The 20,448-nt window shown below is 36.8% G+C and overlaps 3 protein-coding genes across 4 annotated transcripts; all 3 read right to left on the reverse strand.

The window, feature by feature from the left end:
- Positions 926–8,752, reverse strand: LOC104747835 (tyrosine decarboxylase 1-like). Its single transcript, XM_010469540.1, has 13 exons — positions 8,688–8,752; positions 8,481–8,613; positions 8,168–8,240; positions 3,114–3,344; positions 2,832–2,995; positions 2,609–2,749; positions 2,468–2,527; positions 2,202–2,366; positions 2,056–2,112; positions 1,890–1,954; positions 1,673–1,796; positions 1,451–1,588; positions 926–1,356 (listed from the first exon to the last, which is right to left on the reverse strand). Coding segments are annotated over exons 1-13 (1,473 nt in total). The 5' UTR covers positions 8,690–8,752; the 3' UTR covers positions 926–1,236.
- Positions 11,705–13,926, reverse strand: LOC104747837 (alpha-glucan water dikinase 2-like). Of its 2 annotated transcripts, XM_019237407.1 has the most exons (7): positions 13,574–13,926; positions 13,397–13,493; positions 12,819–12,952; positions 12,670–12,729; positions 12,311–12,405; positions 12,102–12,217; positions 11,705–12,026 (listed from the first exon to the last, which is right to left on the reverse strand). In XM_019237407.1, exons 4-7 carry the CDS (start codon positions 12,695–12,697, stop codon positions 11,816–11,818), a joined length of 450 nt encoding a protein of 149 aa, XP_019092952.1. In that variant the 5' UTR covers positions 12,698–12,729; positions 12,819–12,952; positions 13,397–13,493; positions 13,574–13,926; the 3' UTR covers positions 11,705–11,815. The 2 variants fall into 2 exon arrangements, with proteins under 2 accessions (XP_019092952.1, XP_019092953.1); XM_019237408.1 differs by lacking the exon at positions 13,574–13,926 and having other exon boundaries at positions 13,397–13,517.
- Positions 16,125–19,219, reverse strand: LOC104748915. The gene is made up of 4 exons (XM_010470494.2): positions 18,827–19,219; positions 17,556–18,645; positions 16,897–17,453; positions 16,125–16,791 (listed from the first exon to the last, which is right to left on the reverse strand). Exons 1-4 carry the CDS (start codon positions 19,217–19,219, stop codon positions 16,126–16,128), a joined length of 2,706 nt encoding a protein of 901 aa, XP_010468796.1. The 3' UTR covers position 16,125.

Here is a 20,448-nt window from a genome sequence, read left to right on the forward strand (position 1 = left end):
AATCCACATTATGTTTTATATGGATTTGAATGGATTTGATAGTGTAAAATAGAATGATTGAAATCCAAGGATAAAACATGTTATTTCAAAATCCATCTGTTTTGATTTCTAAAATTTACAATTCCATATGGATTTAGAAATCATCTCTCCAATAACAGCCCCTAAGTTTTTCTTTTTGTTTAAGGTTTAAAGTTTTTTTTTTTAACTAAAGGCTTTTGTTAAACAATTAGTGATTTTCACTAAGGGGTCTTAACGGGCTGGCAAAGATATTTAAACAAAAAATTGAGCCTTCTTTCCTTTAAACAAACCGGGCTTACCTACATATTTAGACCCGGAACGTTACAAATACGAAAATGATGGAGATGGAAATTTTTAACTTTGAAGTTTGAACCGTTATTGTGTGTAAAATTATGGAGATTCTGAAAATACGAACATGGATTAGAACAGCTTAACAAAGTGAAAGTCTAGATTGTTACAACACCTTGTCTCTAAAAACATCGTGAACCACCGGAAGGATCATTGTCTATATATATCTAAAAAAATTGATGAGAAATTAAGTGTACTATATTGTTGGGAAGTGAATTTCCATCCGCCTATCATCGATTTAATTTTAACATTAATCATTTAAAATTGTTTAGCCTAGTTTTAATGATAGTGATTCAAATTATTTATTTATTTTCTAATAAATGGTGGAACTTTTTTAAGACAGACAAACAGATGCAATCCGTTTCTTTTGTCTATTTCATAGCCAAATACAGTAATGTTGTGCTTTTAGCCGATATCTATCAAATATAGCTGTTTTCAAACTATGCGACTTGTGGTGTTGACAGCTACTCACTTGATAAAGATATAAAATGCAATATTACCAGTTTACATGGGATTTATGTGTAATTTTTCAAATTGATTTGTTCTTTATTTTCTCGCATGGTATAAAACGTCTAACAATATTTCCACTGCTTACATTAACCACAATAGATACAAATAAAATAGATAAAGATACAATAAATAAAGAGGATAAAATACACACAATCACACAAGACTACCTTACTAAAGTTTGTTTACAGAAATCAAACCAAAGGTGATAAGTCTCTGACTTTAGCAAGTTTTGTTTTATTTTTTTATAAATTTAATATTAAATCAGATTAAACCAAACCAAACCCAACCCAACTCAAATGCTCTGGTTTGTTGGCAAAACCCGATTTATTACTCAGAGATTGTTTTTTAATTATCTTATATTTACTTGTGAAGCAAGAAAGATGCTTCATCCTGAATAACCTTCCACGCCTCCTTCACGTGCTTCTCCTCCGTCAATGGTGCTCCTATGGCGCAACGTAGTACGATTTTTCCCGACAAAGCCTGTTTCCCAAGTAACGCAAATACATTTTTAAATTGATTAATTAACAACATTATTTAGCTAGATTAGGAACACGAAGAAAGACTAGTCACTTACCGTGTGAGAAATGAAGAGCTTCCCTGAAGAGTTCACTGCGTCTAGGAGTTTGCGGTTTCGGTTATTACACTTCTTTTCATCGTTTTTCGCAGGCACAAGGCGGAAACAGACAAGAGAAAAGATCCGAGGTGTGACAATCTGCAAACGAGAATAATTACTTATTCACCTTTTCTTACTAAAATATTTTTCTAATTAAAGAGTTTTAGAGATTTTAACAGTTACCTCAAAGTTAGGATCTTCAGAAACAAGTTGTTCGAAATCTTTAGCGAGTTTGATATGGTTTCTTATATAATTCTTCAAGGCCTCAGATCCATAGAGCCGTAAAACCATCCATAGTTTCAATGATCTGTCAATAATAAAAAACAAAACACAGATTATATATATGCAAAATGATCTTCTAACAAGACTTTAAATTTAAATATATCTGAAAGCAAAGAACCTGAAACTTCGTCCTAGAGGGATTTGCCAATCTTTGAAATCAACAACCAAGTTTGCCTGAGAGGCCTAGCCAAATAAAATTTAAATTAAGAGTATAACAAGACGATTAATTAATCTCATAGACTCAAATAAGAAAGATTTGTGGTAACCAAATATTTCTTGTATACCTTGTTTTTGAGATACTCGGGATTTGTTGAAAGAGCTTCAGTGAGAGAATCTTGATCCTGTTTTCCAACTATTAATTATTTTCTTATGTACACGAAGATAGAAAGAAAGGAGAAAGGTGAGATTAAAAGTGCAACTATATATATACCTTCACCCAAAGTAGTGAACAATCGAAATTAGTAAGGAACCATTTGTGAGCACTCATGCTAAAAGAGTCTGTAGTTTCCACACCGTCGATGTATTGTCGGTACTCTGGACATATACAAGCACTTTCAGCATAAGCTGCATCTACGTGAAACCACATGTCATTGCTCTGAGAAACGTAGCAAGAGAAATAGTATCAGTTCTATATATATGCCATAATTAGTCGTCTCAATGAAGCAGCTTGTTTGAAATAATGTGAAAATAACTAACGTTAGCGATCTTTCCCAATTCAGCCAATGGATCAGTGGCGGCTGAAGAAGTGGTTCCAACCTGGAATATAACAAATGTATATTTCAGAGGACATGCTTCAAGTATCAAGAGGGCAAGTAATTAACATGCACTACTTCTTACAGTAGCACATAAGAAGAATGGAATCAATCCAGCTTCAAGATCTTGAGAAACAGCTTCTTGAAGCAATCCTGGACGCAGAGCGTAATTTGTAGATGCGTCGGTTTCAAGAACCCTGCAGTTCTCAGGATGGATTCCAACGATCTGTCAACAATAGAATATAGAAATAAGTTAGCTTCGTGTTACAAAAATTTCTTTTGAGTACTACAAATCTGAAAAATTTCACCTGGCAGGTCTTTTGAAACGCTGAATGAGTCTGGTCAGAGGAGTAGACAACAAGCTTCTCAAGCGCGTTTTGCCTAACGTTTCTTAAAACCTTGTTGCGTGCAGCAATCAGAACAACAAGAATAGCTTCACTACTTGACCCTTGTATTACTCCACCTCCATTTCCTACAATACAACTCAAGCCCACACTTATTAGGTCTTATATATATATATATATATATATATATATATAAATATAAGCAAACAAGCTTAATTTGTATGTATAATTATAGCTATCAAGTACCTTTGGATAGAAACTGCTCGGGTAGGTTGAGAAGTTTTGCAAGCCAATCAAGAACGATCATCTCAAGCTCGGTGGCAGCTGGAGAAGTTATCCAACTAAAACCCATAATTCCAAGACCAGCACTCAACATTTCACCCAAGAACCCGGCAACACTGCTGTTGGCAGGGTAATAAGCAAAGAAACTCGGGCTTTGCCAATGTGTAACTCCAGGCAATATCTTCGCCCGAACATCTGCCAAAAGAAACTCAAACCAAATCAAGCTTAGACTTATCTACGTACTACTCTCAACCAAAACCATGTATGGGGTGTTGGCTTAAGCATGAAGTCAACTTAAGAGAATTAATGTGGCAATCCTTATCCAACCGGGCAATGGTTAAGAGATAAGGATCATAGTGTTTAGGGGTTATCTAAGCACAACGTGTTTTCCTAATAGGATTAGGACTAAAAGTTTTATATATAAGGAGATGTCAGGTTGTGACATAACTTATGAGTTGTGAGAGAGATTGGAGAGGCTTAAGTTTTTGAGGAAGTTTTCTTAAGTAATAAAGAAAGTGTTCTTTATAGTCAATCTTAAACTCTTAATATTGATCTATATTTGGTATCAGAGCTGGTAAGTTACGATGGTAAAGAATGATGATGTTGAAACAGGGACAAGCAAGCAAAAAGACAGAGGAGGACCATCCTCCATCAAGTGTCCGATGCTAAACGCTAGCAACTACACAGTCTGGGCTATGCGCATGAGGATACTTCTGAGAGTTAACAAAGCATGGGATATTATAGAAACAGACGAGGAAAACGAAGACATGAATGATCTTGCCATGGCGCTGCTATTTCAATCAATTCTTGAGACCTTAATACTACAAGTCGGAGAACTAGACACAACAAAGAAAGTATTGGATGCCATAAAATCCAGACATGTAGGAGCAGAGCGGGTTAAAGAAGCTAGATTGCAGACCTTGATGGTAGAGTTCAATCGACTTAGAATGAAGGACACAGAAACCATTGATGACTTGGCCGGAAACCTATCTGCTATCTTGTCCAAATCCGCTGCTCTAGGAGAAGATATTGAGGAATCGAAACTTGTCAAAAAGTTTCTCAAGTGCCTCCCTCGCAAGAAGTATATATACATAGTAGCTTCCCTAGAGCAAGTTCTGGATCTTAATCAAACAAGTTTTGATGATATCGTGGGACGCTCGAAAGCTTACCAAGAACGTATGGCAGAAGAAGAAGAGGTGCTCGAGGATCATAGTAAACTAATGTACACAAACTCGGAGCCTCAAGCACCACAACCAAACCGTTATGAAGCAAATCATGACTTCAATGGAGGATACTATGGAGGATATCGAGGCAGAGGTCGCGGAGGACGCTTCAGGGGAAGAGGACGTGGAAGGTTCAATGGAACAAGAGACTTGTCGAAAGTTGAGTGTTTCCGGTGTGACAAACTTGGCCATTAGGCAGCAGAGTGTCCGGATAGACTGCTTAAATTACAAGAGACTCTTGAAACAGACACAAAGGACAGCGAAGATGCAGATGAGCTCATGATGCATGAGATTGTGTTTTTGAATGAGAAGAAGGTCGATCCAAAGAAGTATGAAACAAATGCTATAGAAGATAACGTGTGGTATCTTGACAATGGGGCAAGTAATCACATGACTGGAGATTGCAGATACTTCACCTCGTTGGATAGCACCATTACAGGGAAGGTTAGATTCAGTTATGATTCAAGAGTATACATAAAAGGAAAAGGTTCCATTGAGTTCATTGATATGAATGGGGAAGCAAGGACAATGTCTAGTGTGTATTATATCCCAGACTTAAAGAGCAACATTATTAGTCTGGGACAGGCAACTGAAGTCAGATTTGATGTACAAATGCGAGGAGAAGATCTAACTATGCATGATAATGGTGGAAAGCTAGTTGTCAAGACTACCAGGTCGAGGAATCGATTATATAAGGTTCGTATGGACATAAAAGACACCACATGTCTAAATCTAACCGTCTTGAGCGAGTGTAACAGATGACATGCGCGCTTGGGACATATAAACCCTGAAACAATGAAGTCAATGCTGCAAAGAGAAATTGTTACAGGAGTCCCAAAGGTAAAAATAGAGAAGGAAGTCTGCAACTCATGTCTTCTAGGTAAACAGGCAAGAAAATCCTTTCCCAAAGCAACTCTGTTTCGTGCAACAAAACCACTTGAGTTAGTTCATGGAGATTTATGCGGTCCAATTACACCTAGCACAGCAGCTGGGAACCGTTATTTATTTGTTCTTATTGACAATACTACTAAAGGAGAAGAGTGATGCGTTCTCAAAATTTCAGAAATTCAAGTCTGTTGTAGAGCAAAAGTCAGTAGAAAGGATTAAAACCTTTAGAAGAGACAGGGGAGGAGAGTTCACGTCACTTGAGTTTAATTCCTACTATGAAAGCTCAGGTATAACACGACACCTTACCGCTCCTTACTCACCGCAGCAGAACGGGGTTGTAGAAAGAAGAAACCGAACACTCATGGAAATGAATAGGAGCATCATGAAGCATATGAGCATTCCAAATCATCTATGGGGAGAAGCAGTGAGACACTCGACTTATCTCCTTAATCGAATTGCTACAAGAGCTGTGAAAGACAGAACACCATATGAACTGTTTCGTCACAAGAAACCAAGTGTTGAGCACCTTCGGATTTTTGGATGCATTGGTTATGCATAGGTGGACACGTCACATCTCAAGAAGCTTGATGACAGGTCTAGAAGGTTGGTGCATTTAGGAGTAGAGCCCGGAACAAAATCTTATCGGTTGTTAGATCCGATAACTCAGAGAATAGTGATAAGTCGTGATGTCGTATTTGATGAAACATAAGGATGGTTGTGGAAGACGAGTACTCAAGAACAGAGCAGAGCTGGAAATTTCGAAATAAAGTTTGGAGTGTTTGGAAATCATGGAATCAGAGGAGATGATCAAAGCATTGATACTATAGAACAACCCAAAACAGAGGAGAATGATGCATAACTCGAGAATCAAAGCAGTGAGCCGGAGGATACAGAGTCTAACTATGATGATGAAGAATTCAAACATGAGGGGAATGAAGCTAATGAAGGTCAACTAGTGTTGAGAAGATCATCGAGATTAATTACCAGACCAAAGTATCTCAATGATTACATATTACTAGCAGAAATCGAAGGAGAGCAGCTATTAATGTGTGTGGATAATGATCCTAGAGATTTTTATGAAGCGAGAGAGTCAAAGAAATGGTTAGCAGCATGTGAGGAAGAGATGAATTCAATCACAAAGAATCATACTTGGAGTCTAGTTGAGTTGCCACATGGAGCCAAGGCTATAGGCTTGAAGTGGGTGTTTAAGCTCAAAAGGAATTCTGATGGAAGCATAAGTATAAGGCTAGGCTAGTGGCAAAAGGGTATGTTCAGAGATATGAAATTGATTTTGAAGATGTGTTTGCACCAGTTGCGCGAATAGAGACAATTCGCTTGCTTATAAGTCTTGCTGCATCAAGAGGATGGGAGATTCATCACCTAGACGTCAAAACAGCGTTTCTTAATGGAGAATTGGAAGAGACAGTTTACGTCTCACAACCTGATGGTTTCACTGTAGAAGGGAGCGAGGATAAAGTATACAAGCTTCACAAAGCTCTGTATGGTCTAAAACAAGCTCCGAGAGCTTGGAATGAGAAGCTTAATCAAGTTCTCAAGGAGCTCTGATTTAGAAAGTGTTCTAAGGAGCCATCGGTCTTCTGGAAAAAGGTGAATCAAGAGATTCTTCTTGTTGCAGTTTATATCGATGATATATTTGTTTCTGGAACAAGCACATTGGTCATCGAGAGTTTTAAAAAGGAGATGTCTCTGCAGTTTGAGATGAGTGATCTCAGTAAGCTGACTACTATCTAGGCATTGAAGTTTGTCAACGTCATGATGGAAACACTGAGTCAAGAACGTTATGCATTAAGAATCCTAGAAGAAACCGGTATGAAAGACTGTAACTCGGTAGAAACGCCGATAGAAGATGGTATTAAGTTGTCTAAAGAAGATAAGGAGAAAAATATTGATGGAACTAATTACAGGAGGATTGTAGGTTTTTTACGATATTTGCTCCACACACGACCTGATCTATCCTATTGTGTGGGTGTCTTAAGTCGATATATGCAGGCTCCAAAAGAGTCTCATGGAGCTGCGTTGAAGCAATGTCTTAGGTATCTACGAGGCACTACTACAATGGGATTGACATTTAAGCGCTCTTCTGTGGGAAATTTGAGGTTGGTTGGCTATAGTGACAGCAGTCACAATGTGGATCCTGATGATGGAAGGAGCACAACCGGGCATGTGTTTTATCTTGGTGGCAGTCTAATTACTTGGTGTTCTCAGAAACAGGACACGGTAGCTTTATCTTCTTGTGAGGCTGAATTCATGGCTGCAACCGAGGCAGTGAGACAAGCAATCTGGCTCCAAGAGTTGCTTAGTGAGATTACAATGTTGGCATGTGAGAAGGTTGTCATTCGAATAGATAATCAGTCTGCAATTGCTCTCTCGAAGAATCCAGTATTTCATGGACGCAGTAAGCATATACACACTCGGTATCATTTTATTAGAGAGTGTGTAGAGAATGGACAAGTAGAGGTCGAACATGTTTCTAGTGAGAAGAAAAAGGCGGATATCTTGACAACGCCTCTTGGGAGAATAAAATTCAAGGAAATGCGAGAGTTGATTGGAGTAAGAGACTTCAAGCTTAGAGGGGAGAATGTTGGCTTAAGCATGAAGTCAACTTAAGAGAATGTGGCAATCCTTATCCAACCGGGCAATGGTTAAGAGATAAGGATCATAGTGTTTAGGGGTTATCTAAGCACAACGTGTTTTCCTAATAGGATTAGGACTAAAAGTTTTATATATAAGGAGATGTCAGGTTGTGACATAACTTATGAGTTGTGAGAGAGATTGGAGAGGCTTAAATTTTTGAGGAAGTTTTCTTAAGTAATAAAGAAAGGTGTTCTTTATATTCAATCTTAAACTCTTAATATTGATCAATAAGGGGGAATTCAGTTATCTCACCATCAAGAACTTGGTCCATCGTTTCAGGGTGGTCTGGTGCGATATCAGGCAAAAGCTTATGAAGATAGCCTGGCTGCATCGATACAAGTAATATAATCAACAATTGTGAACAAATGAAACCAGAGAGTTTTGAATCACACACAAAGAAAAACTTGGTATAGTCTCCACTTTCACTTCAAACAAGACCAATGTGAAGATTTGGTTTGTTGGCTAAAGAACTTGTTTGTTGTTGTAACATGATACAATGTGAAGATTAATTAAGCTACTAGATTGGAACTCATCGAAGGATAAGAGGAAAACAAGTAGATATGACCTGAACTTGGCTAAGAACAGGGAAACTTTCGATGGTTTTGTAATAATCGGCAATGAAATCGATCAGTCGATGTCCGTATTCTCTGAGTTGCTCTGAGTCCATCGGCTTCAACACGTTCCTGCTTTCATTTCCCCTGAAGAAAAAACCAAAAAATAAGACAAGTGTCGTCTGAAAACATGAGAAAACGTTATTCATTTAGTGACTCACATTTTGTTTTTGTCTTGCGTCGTTTTGGACTGGTGGTTTATGCCTCAAGAGCTTTCTGAATTGTTGTTAGGTTTCAATTGGAGTAAGATACTTATTTATAGGACCAGACTTTAAAACGTATGCAAGTTGTATTAAGACAATTCTATAAAGATTTTCCATGAAGAAAAAAAACGAGTCACATACTCGCCAGGTATTTATTATTGTAACCTAACCACCAAAATCTTTATCAATTGAATGGACAATAATAAATGAGAAATTTGATTATACATAAGAACGTTCAGACCAATGCAAATTACTTACTACCAAAAAAAGATATGAAATTGTATTAAGGAATCACTTAAATAAATAAGGCTCTTATACGCAGTGGTTGCGGGAGTTTGTAAGCAGGCAATTGTGGTTTCAAACATTAATAATTGTGAACGACTGGTTTAGAGCGGTTAAAAACATGTGTGATTGTTGGAGTTTTGTGACTGATTAATCAGCGGAAAACAACAATGGTTAAATAAAAAAATTATCAAATTGTTGACAAAAAAAAAATATCAAATTAATGTAATATATATTATAAAAGAGTATAAAGACACCAAAAAACTATATTTATAAAAAAATATGAAAAACTTGAACATGATTAATATAATGAGAAACCATAAATAATTATTGAATTCAAAAATCAAACAAATAAATTTATAGTGAAACACAAATAACTAATATTGGGAAATTAAAATAAAAGAATGATTAGTGTTTGAGAATTAATGTGAACTAGGTAGTAACCCGTGCTACAGCACGGGACAAATATTTCATATAAATTTTAAATTCGTAAAATGACTAAGAATTACATTTACTTTAGAACGGGAATGCACGTCCCATCCCGTCCCATCTCCACATGTTCCAACCCATCTTCTCTCGTCTCGTCTTGTCTCATCCCATCGTCTCGTCTCGTCCCATATCCATCCGGCTATTTTTTCTCTTTGTTCTCTTTTAAATAATTATCCATTAGATAATGTTTATTAAAAGAGATTGGGTAAGAAATTAGATGGGATACCAAATTTCTCGTTGAATATTTTTTTGTTAGTTAGTTGAAACTATCCAAATAATTATAGTTTAAAAAAAATATATAACTGTTTTCAAAAATACCAAAATTTCAAAGTGTCCATTCCAAAGTGGTTAATTAACTGTTGCATAGTAAATTCTTATCCAAATTAGTGAAACCTTGACACTTGAATTTTTCTACCAATATTTTTTTGATTTTATACTTTTATCTAAAATTTCTTTCCCTTTTTTAAAAAAAAATTGTTCAATATATTGATTTTTACTATTTGAATTACCTGTTTCAGTTTACACATACTATTTCTTGTCTTAATACCATAAATATACAGGAATTTTTCTCAAAATTCAATTATCATTTCTTTAAGTATATGTACTTAAGTAGTAAATTAAATTACTTCAAAAACACTGGTAAAACATATATTCCGTCAAATTATACACTTTTTAAAAAAATATAAAACTTTAATTGTATATTATTAGTATTTTCCATAAAAATTAGTTAGCCACTCTTTTATGGTGTTGTTAAAATTTTTGTGTATATTTCAAATACTGCAACCCGTACCAAAAATAAACATGATCATCATCATCATCATCATCATCAGCTGGAAAATATACAACTTTTTGCAATACATCCTTAATAATCAAGCATAGTCTGTGTGTTTGTTGAAAATGTTAAAGTAATTTTGTTACGGGGTATTAAATCTCGTTCGGTCCCATCCCATTCCGTCATGTCCCGAACCATCCCGTTAGAGTTTTTATGTCCCATAACCATTCTCTTTTAAACAATTACCCATATAATAATGTTATTAATAAATTTTGGCTAAAAAATTTAGATGAAATACATGTATTCTCTATTTGAATGTTTAATTTATATAGTTAGTTGAAATTCTAATTTCTAAAAGCTCTCAGAATATTTTTAAAAATACCCAAAATTCTCAAAATACCCGTCGCAAAGTAGTTCTTTACATATAACATAGTTAACCTTTTTTTACAACTTCTTCGCACCATACAAAAAAATTCCTAGAGTTCTATGGAATTCTCGAATCAGTCTTTCAGTTTTAATCCTTAGAACAAAGGCATACCTTACATGTATCTATTTTGAAACGGGAAACATGTCGTGTATGGTGCTGTCCTTAATTTTATTCCCATAAATTTACTCTCTTAAATAATTTCCCATTAGACAATATTTTTGAAAAAAGTTTGGCTAAAAAATGTAGACGAAGTACATAAAATCTTTATCTGAATATTTAATTTATATATAGTTTGTAGATCATAATTCTCAAAAATTCTCAAAATATTTTCAAAATACACAAACTCTCAAAATACCCATCTTAAAGTGGTTCTTTACATGCCACATTGTCCTGTTCTCACCGTTCCTTTCCGTCCTGTCCCGTCCTGGCCATTTCACACTGCCAAAAATTGTGTGTACCATAACTGTTCTCTTTTAAATAATTAGCTTTTAGGCAATATTTATTAAAAAAAATTGGGTAAGAAATTCTCAAAAACTTTCAAAATATTTTCAATAATATACAAAATTCTCCAAATATCCATCTTAAAGTAATCCTTTATTGTCATATTTCTTTTTTAATATGAATCTGTTATTTGCAAAACTTATAAGATTTATTTTAGGAATATTTATATTTTATATTTAAATGTTGAAACTATCCATATCTATATTTTTCAGAATATATGGTTGAAAATATCTAATTAATGTTTGTTAGTCAAAAGAAAATTCTTTGATTCTTGATTCCCATAATGTATGAAAAAATTGTGTTTAAGAATAAATTATTATATATTTCCTTAACTACAAAATCTTCAAAATCCCATAAAATGCGAATTTGTTTCTAAAATTAATTTTCAAGATTAAAAAATTGAATTATTAATAAAATAGCCATAAGACATATATACCTGTTTGAAAATAAACAGTATGAGTCAATTCGTTTTAAAGATTACATCACATACAACCCCACACAATCGTGATTTTTCAACATACTGATTTATTATGAGTCAATGTTTGTATCAGGAGTGTAATTATAAGATTTGTTTGAAAACTTAGGGAATGGGACGCAGAAATAGCAAGTGAGAGCTTAAACTTGAGGTCTAGCTTGGACGATGTAAATATGGCCACCTTTGACAACACCTTCCATGTCTTGAGGAGAACCATAGAGCGTCTCTATCACATTTCCAGCTTCTACAATTGTTGAGAACAGGCGCATTTGAAAGGCTTTGTCTTTGTCCACTATTAGTGGCTCCCTTGAGTAATCCACCACCACTTCCTCCGCTTCATCCATTATCACACTGCAGCAATTACACCCTTTTCAGCTTTTGAGTTCCGAAAAAAGACTGAAAATAGAGAAACGCACATAAACAAACCTGTCGTAAAGTCCAGCCCCTGCGTTTCCCTCGAGATCCTCATCGTTTGAGTCTGACCAGAATATGATTGAGGGTTTAGAATACAGAGCTATCCTCTTACTTGGGTAGCTGATCATCTGTACAACCCAAAATTTACCACTCACTTTGTTAAAATTCTATTCATTTATAACTGAAACTTAAGAGATAAATACAATCTTTTTGTTTCTTACTGTTGGAGACTCAATGTAAGTATTTTTGGTGATGAAGCTCATTGCTCGTCCTGAAAATATGCTCCAACCAAGGTCTCTCCCAGACCCTTCACAACCTGAGAAACACACAGGTTTCTGATCATTGGTTTTTTACCCAAAATTTTTAAATATGGAGCAAGTTCTTTTTTCTACCTCAACTTACCCAACAACTAAGATCTTAATAGAAACAAATGATGTACTGATTCAGATTAGAAACACATTTAAGATGTCATCAAACCTTGATTCTTGCTACTGTTAGTTAGAAAAAAGAATACAAAAAAATAAAATCTGATGAAAGAGAGTATACAAAAAAATGATTATTCCCTTTGCAGGAGACTAACCTTTGGGAGCTCGACATTTTGCAGACATGGACCAATTCCATTCAAAACTCAGTCCAATTTCTAGGAACAATACCAAGAAAGAGACTTTATTAATTTTTAGAAATAATACTTTATTAATTTTTAGCAACATTGAATTGGTTCTCACATACCTCCCTACGAATCTTCACTCCTGTTCATTTTCTCATGCCCAAACCCTCCTTACACATGTTACTGTGAGACTTCTTTTCTTATGTAGGTAGCTTCCGCACGTCCAATCTCTGTTTCTGCTCTATGTACCGTCTTTCTGCATGCGTTAAGTGATAATTAATAACCATTATACATTAGAATCAAAACAGACAACTTATATAACCAAATTCTACAATTACTTAAATAAAGCATGCAATCGATAACTTGAACAAACCAAACCTGCAACTTTAGACTCCAAATTTAATTAATCAGAACCTAAAGGATCAACCAAAGGGACCAGGCAAATGTACTTATGATAGGTAAGAAGCACCCGACCGACCAACTGGTGTTCTCTTGGTTGAGCAAGTTGGGATCCCTAGAAAAGTCATCACCATGGCTCCTCCACCACACAGCCAGTTCATGATACTTTTGCAACACTTGTAATTATTCTTGTCTAAGTATATAACTAAAAAATCATGAAAAGTGAGACCAAACTTAAGTATACCAACCAAACCTAGGAGTCAAGTCTATAACATACGATGAGTGTATGAGATTAATCTACCTGTGAATCAGTGATTTAGTCGCCTGCTTAGTCTAAGGAGTCCATCCCAGATCACACACATACACAACCTCAATCTCTGGCAGCTTTGCACTTTCACCTGTAAGTTAATTAACTTAGCACATTCCAGTTCTGACTTTCACAAAGTGAGAGAGCATGTGATCGTCTGATCGATGATACCTTGATTTGAGAACTCTGTTATTTGTTCTAGCTCACTACGAAACTGTTGTGTTGTGTTGTGTCTATAATGAGCTGCTTGTACAATATCCAGATATCCCCTTTCAAAGAATCAACTTTGTAGAAAACACAAGGTCATCATAACAAAATATACGATTCAAATCATCAAACCAACTATTTGTGTTAACCTTAGCAGAGGTTCAAGATATACCAAGTACTCTTGCTTCGTTCTCCTAGATCGCCTTGATGATTCCCTGATTGAATACATCCTGAGTTCACATACAAATAAAAGGTTAAAGATCATATCATGAATCCAAAAGAAAAAAAAAAACATTTAAAACCAGAGAACCCATCAGAAGAGCATCTTACACAAATCGATTCAGATTAAAAAGAAAACAATCGAGCTTACTTGATCGGAGAGATGAATTGGACAGATTTTTGAGGTTAAGTCATTGACGATTTATGAGATTGATCTACAGGTCAATTAAAACCTAATGTGTACTCCACCACGATCTAGTGGTATCGTTGTAACACTTCAGGATCGAATCCACAGAGACCAAACAATTGCACTATGAAATTATGTACATTAAATATAGCTAAAACAAAGGAGGAAGTTTGTGAATAATGTAACGAATCGGAAACGGAAAGTAAATAAGTTGCTTTAAATCAAAAAGGAAATATTGGGCGCAGGGAATCAGTTAGGGGACATGACCACGAAATTAGATGATAAATTGGGATAGCATTAAACACCGTTCTTGAACTCAAATCTCGAATGTAAAACTAACCTACTGTCGCAGCATTAGCTATCTATGCAAGGAATTGATAAAACTCTAAACCGTCGTTTGAATCTAAACAATCCTAGCAAGCAATAAGTTCAAGTTTGATTATGTTCACAAGGTGCCTCAACTTCAACTGTCGTTGGCTAAGGATCACCTTGCTCACCTATGTTCTTTTCAAGCAACTCAACAACACTTTTGGTGCCCCGATGAATTAAACCTAAGATCTTAATCTAGGTGATCAATCTAGCTTAAGCATTAAGAACAACTATAGATGAAGAACAATAAGATCAATCCCTAATCTAACAAATCTAGCATCAATAAATCATAAAACCCCTTTCTGAAACCCTAAACCCAACAGTGAAACTACTCAGACATGGAAAAGCAGAAATAGTAAATCAATAATGAAGAAAACATAATTGAATTGCAAAAGAATAGAAAATAGGGTTTAGAAATCTTCTCCAAAGTGTCAAGAAGGATTAGAGATCTTCTCCCTTTGCTCTCAATACAAAATAGTCTCAGAAAAATAAAGCTTATGTCTCTGGAGGCCGTGCCTCTAACTTAAATATCAAAATAAAACCCTAAAAGTCGGTTTAAAATAAATAAGGAAAAGTTGCGTCGGGGACGGGAATGGTCGATCTTGCGAGGATCAGTCGATCCGGAAGGTTTTTCTGCTTTCACTCCATCTGCTTACTAGCCCGAATCGGTCTTCAACCAATTAGCTCCAGATGCATGTTTTCATCCCCAAAACGCTCAGATTCCTTCCAAAGTCACCTAGAACCTGTAAAGACTCACAAAGGACTAAAAGGACTCTAAAAGCACACTTGGACCTAGGAAAAGACTCAAAACAAACCTAAAAACTATAGTTAAAACCCTATAAAATGCAGACACATCAGAGATTTGAGTTTATCATCTCAAAATCGAGCTGATGACCAGAGAAGAATCCAAAACCACTACACATCAAGATTCAGAAACCAAATTCCAATTAAACTTGGTTTTAATCATCAAACATATACTTAAAATATAAACTTAATTAAAAGAGAAAAGAAACTAAAACCTTAGCATAATGGAAATTCTTTTCCTTCTTCTCTTCCTCTGCATCTCTTCGAGTTCGTCGACAAAAAAGAAAAAAAAAATTTTAATCCATTTGGGAGAGACGGCGATGTACTTGAAATTTACTCATCAAACATAGACTTAAAATGTAAATTTAGTTCAAAGAGAAACAAAAACCTTAGCCATGAAATCTTTGCCTTCTTCTCTTCCTCTACATGACTACATCTCTTCGACTTTGTCGACAAAAAGAAAAAGAAAAAAATCCATTTGGGAGAGACGGCGAGAGAGGAGAGCCTAAAGAAAAAAGTTTTGTGTAAGTCATTGACGGCGACAAAGAGCATAGAGAGAGAAATACCTTTTTAGGTCTTTTAAATCGACGGACACGATTAAAATGAATCAACGGTCACGATTAAATAAGAGGATCCGAAATTAACATAAACGGGTCAAAAGGATCCGCGTGTTTATCCGTTTAGAGGGGGTGTGAAATTTCGTCGTTACCCTTTAAAAAATTCGAATATTTGGTCATATCTCCAATGACATACCCTTGTAATTTCTTACAAAACGAAGGTTTAGTCCATAAACTGTGTTTCAAAATAATAGTAGGGATATAATGAAATATATTTTTACAAAGAAATTGCAGCTTCACATTTTTGTAAAAAAATTGCAGATTCACATTTTTGCAGAAAATTATTATTATTATTTTTTTTTTGTCAACAAAAGATTAGCTCAAACGAGCCAATTTGGTGGAAAATTGTTTACATACAAAACATGATGCGGAGAGGTACGCGCTTGGCGTGCCAGAGAGTCCGCACTTACATTTGCGTTTCTAGAAATAAAAGATAGGGAGAAAGTCGAGAATTCTGTCCTGTCTACCTTGATGTCGTCTAGGTACGCCGAGAAAGCTGGCCAGTCCGAAGGAGAAGACACCATCTTCACCAAGTCTGAACAGTCTGTGTAGAACGCCACATCTCTGAAGTCATGTCCGATCATACACCGCATTGCCCAAATGAAAGCTTCTACTTCAGCATGCAAGGGAGAGAGACTTCGTCGAAAATTAGTAGCTCCTTTTATCAGCGTTGGGTCCTGGACCGATGAACAAACCCATCCTGCACCAGCAAGCGGGTCACTCGGTTTCCAAGATCCATCTACGAAACAGCGATACCCCGTAAAAGATGTTGGAAGATTTACGGCGGGCCTCCTCTGACCGGGCTCTGGTGCGTTTACGGCTGAGGTCAAAACCATAATATCACCCTCCACCTGCGCCTGTTGCCATGTCATAGCCTCACCTTCCGCGACCAAAACAATTTCCTCGGGCCGCTCGTCAATATTTTCATAGACCCGTGCATTCCGAGCTTTCCAAATATACCACATAAGCCAGGGAAACGTTGAAACCTGAGATGCTGGATTATTTTGACCCAAAAAATGATCAACATTTGCAAACACGGACTCCGTGGGGAAAGAGTTCGGCCCCACCGGTACATGTGCTAGAGCCCAAACCTGGCGAGCTGGAGGACAAACAAAAATGGCATGATTTATTGTTTCCTCCTCAGCACCACACCGGACACATCCCGGATCGCACGCAATGCCCCGCCGTGCCAAATTCGCCGCCACCGGGATACACCCTGATAAGACTTGCCACATAAAATGTTGAATTTTTGGTGAACAAGGAACCCTCCAAACACTAGCCAGTAGGGAAGTAATCTCTGGACCACATCCAGAAGCCTGAAAAGTCCGAGGAACTTCCTGACGGGCCAAGTGATAACCAGACTTCACCGTATACTTTCCCGTTTTTGTAAAATGCCAACCGAACTGGTCAGCATTTTGAATGCTACGTAAAGGTATCGCCCTTATCAATTCAACATCCGTCGGATCGAAAAGCTCATTGAGCAAGTCCAAACGCCAAGTATTTGTTCGACGATCAATTAATTGAGTCACGGTTAGATTGGGGTCCATATGCGGGCCCGTGCATAAAGCTGGTCTCGGGAATTGAGCTGGTATCCAGGGGTCATTCCATACTGAGATGGATTCCCCGGTGCCAACCCTTTTAATAAGTCCTTTGTATACCAGAGAGCGAGCGGAACAAATACTCCTCCACCCATACGAAGGAGAATAAGACCGAATTGGATCCAGGGGGTGAGTATTCCTATAGTACCTACTTTTAAAAACCCTAGCAAAGAGTGAGTCCGGAACCTCAATCAGTCGCCATAATTGTTTTGCCAACAGAGCCGAGTTAAAATCGTCTATGTTCCTGAATCCTAGCCCTCCCAACTGCTTACTAACACATAATTTGTCCCAAGCAAGCCAATGCATGCCTCCCGTCTGACCATTAGAGCTCCACCAAAAGTTAGCCACTGCACTCGTGAGTTTGGATGTAATTGTCTTCGGTAATCGAAAACAAGACATCACAAACGTTGGAACAGCAGTCGCCACCGATTTTATCATCACCTCCCTTCCCCCTTTTGAAAGCAGTTTTGCTGTCCAACCATTCGTCCTACTCTGCATCCTATCCCGGACAAAGGCGAAAACCTTCGTTTTAGCCCCACCCAAACTCTCCGGTAAACCGAGATATGAGCCCATGCCACCCAAATTTGTAATCCCAAGGACCCCCTGCATCTCTGCTTTTGTAACCTCATCAACCTTGTGACCAAACTGTAATGAAGATTTTGCAAAATTTATTTGCTGTCCCGAAACCGATTCGTACTGTTTTAAGATATCCAAAATAACCTTACATTGATCCTTATCAACCTTGCAGAAAAATAGACTATCATCTGCGAACAACAAGTGCGTTATTGGCGGGCATTTATTCGCTACTTTTATCCCTGTAATAAGTTTATCCATCTCCGCTTTCCGGATATTAGCTACTAAAACTTCCGTGCATAAAATAAATAAATAAGGAGATAAAGGATCTCCCTGGCGTAAACCCCTCTCCGGGACTATCAATCCATTTGGTTGGCCATTCAAAAGAACTCTGTACTCAACCGAAGTGACACAGAACATAATCCAAGAAATCCATGTTTCCGCAAACCCCATTTTCCGAAGGATCTCCTCAACAAAAGCCCACTCAACCCTATCATATGCCTTACTCATATCGGTTTTAATCGCCATAAATTTCCCTTTACAAGACGGGTTTGTACGTAACCCGTGAAACATCTCCTGAGCAATCAGTATATTATCTGAAATCAGCCGTCCGGGGACAAAGGCCGATTGAGTCTCAGAGATAAGGCCCGGTAAAACCCTCTTCAAACGCTGGCACAATATTTTTGAAATAATCTTATATCCCACATTACATAAACTAATAGGACGTAAATCTACCATTCATAGGCGCTTTCAACAACCCACTCTGAGACATGACTTCCAAGGAAAGAGCAAGAAACACGAGCCCACCGAAACCAAAAAGACAAAACACTCGGGAACACCCAACAGAAACCCACTGATACTTTGAAAAGGAATTGAGAGAAAGCGATAGAGGATGAAGGATATCCACAGGACTGGAGACCAATTTATAATGAGCCTCAGAAGACCTAAACAAACCATCAGTAACTGCTACAAACCCAAGAGGAGAAGAAAACGCAATTCCACAATAAAAACAGCCTTGATATCCAGATACGCGAACCCGAAACCAATCCACTGAGCCGCCCAAAAAGGAAACTGAGAATCCCGCAGATGTTGCCCGCAGATCCCAGAAGACCAGACTCCTAAATCCCTGAAATAAAGCCCAATCACTCCAATCAAACCGAAACAAAGGCGAGAAGACGTAGTCATAACCACCGCGTAGAAGAAACCCATGGAAAAAGATTTTGAGATCGAATATTTTCCCCATTATCCCTACACATGATGCCAACGAGAAATCTGGAAAAAATCGGGAACAAACCAGAGAAAGAATCCCGAAAACCGTCTCTCTCTTTCCCAGATCTGAAAGATTTTGAATTAGACAACCGAGAAAAAACCACAAGGATCTCAAGCCAAGATCCACCCTCATTAAAACCAGATCGAAACCAAAACAGACCCAATACAGAAATCAAATCAGAGACCAGGGAATCCAAACACCATAGCTGCGAGAGAGAGGTTAGGAAACCGTGTTTTTGACGGGAAAAAGATAAATGAAAAAACTACTAATTGGCCAGATTTAATAAAGGAAACACAACAAAACAAAAATAGGCTATTCATGGGTATTTATTGGACACACAACAGACCATTATTTATTAAAGATCACCCATACAAAATATAATACGTGTGGTCGTCAACCCCAATGGTTCATGGAGACGTACCATTTCCAACGGTACCCGTAGCCAACTAGCCATAACCAATCCGAGTCGGGTCCAATTCAGATTTTCGGGTTCAGTATATTTGCCCAGGCCTACGTGCCATGTTGAGACTTCAGACTTCAGAGATTGTTCATATTTTTCTCATATTCTAAACTTTGTTTTTTTTTCCCTGGACACAAACGCACCTCATTTATTGATTGTATACAAATACATGATTTGCATCCATCTGTTAATAAGTGAGAAAAACGCTGATGGAAGAAAAAAATGTGCTTTCGTTTTCTAGCATTCATTGCTAGCAAATCTGCCTTTCTGTCGGTTGATGTGCGTGGAGACAAAATCCAAGATGAGACTATCACTTATTTAACTCTTATAGTTCTCATAGTTCCTTCATTTCTGATACAAAAGCATGGCAGTCGTCTAGGTTTGAGATCATGTTCGTCAAATCGGTAAAATTGGTTTTCAATCCAATTATTTAGCATTAATCAATGCAATATACAGTACTTGCATCATTTGTTTCATAATCAAGTATATAAGTGATGCAAAATTGGTTACTTTTTTATCAATCAACTAGATTAGGACCGCGGGACAAATTGTTTATAACTAAAATATTTAAATTATAAATTGTATCTGTTGGTTAAATATGTTATAAATATATAATAATTGTTAATTTTATGGTTTAAAGTTTAAACCATATAATACTGCAATATAATTTATTTTTTATATAATACTTATTAATCAATTTAATTAGATATATGTATTCTCGGATAGCAAAATAATGAAATGA

This window comes from Camelina sativa, chromosome 15 (assembly GCF_000633955.1).
Source record: "Camelina sativa cultivar DH55 chromosome 15, Cs, whole genome shotgun sequence".
Taxonomy (NCBI): domain Eukaryota; kingdom Viridiplantae; phylum Streptophyta; class Magnoliopsida; order Brassicales; family Brassicaceae; genus Camelina; species Camelina sativa.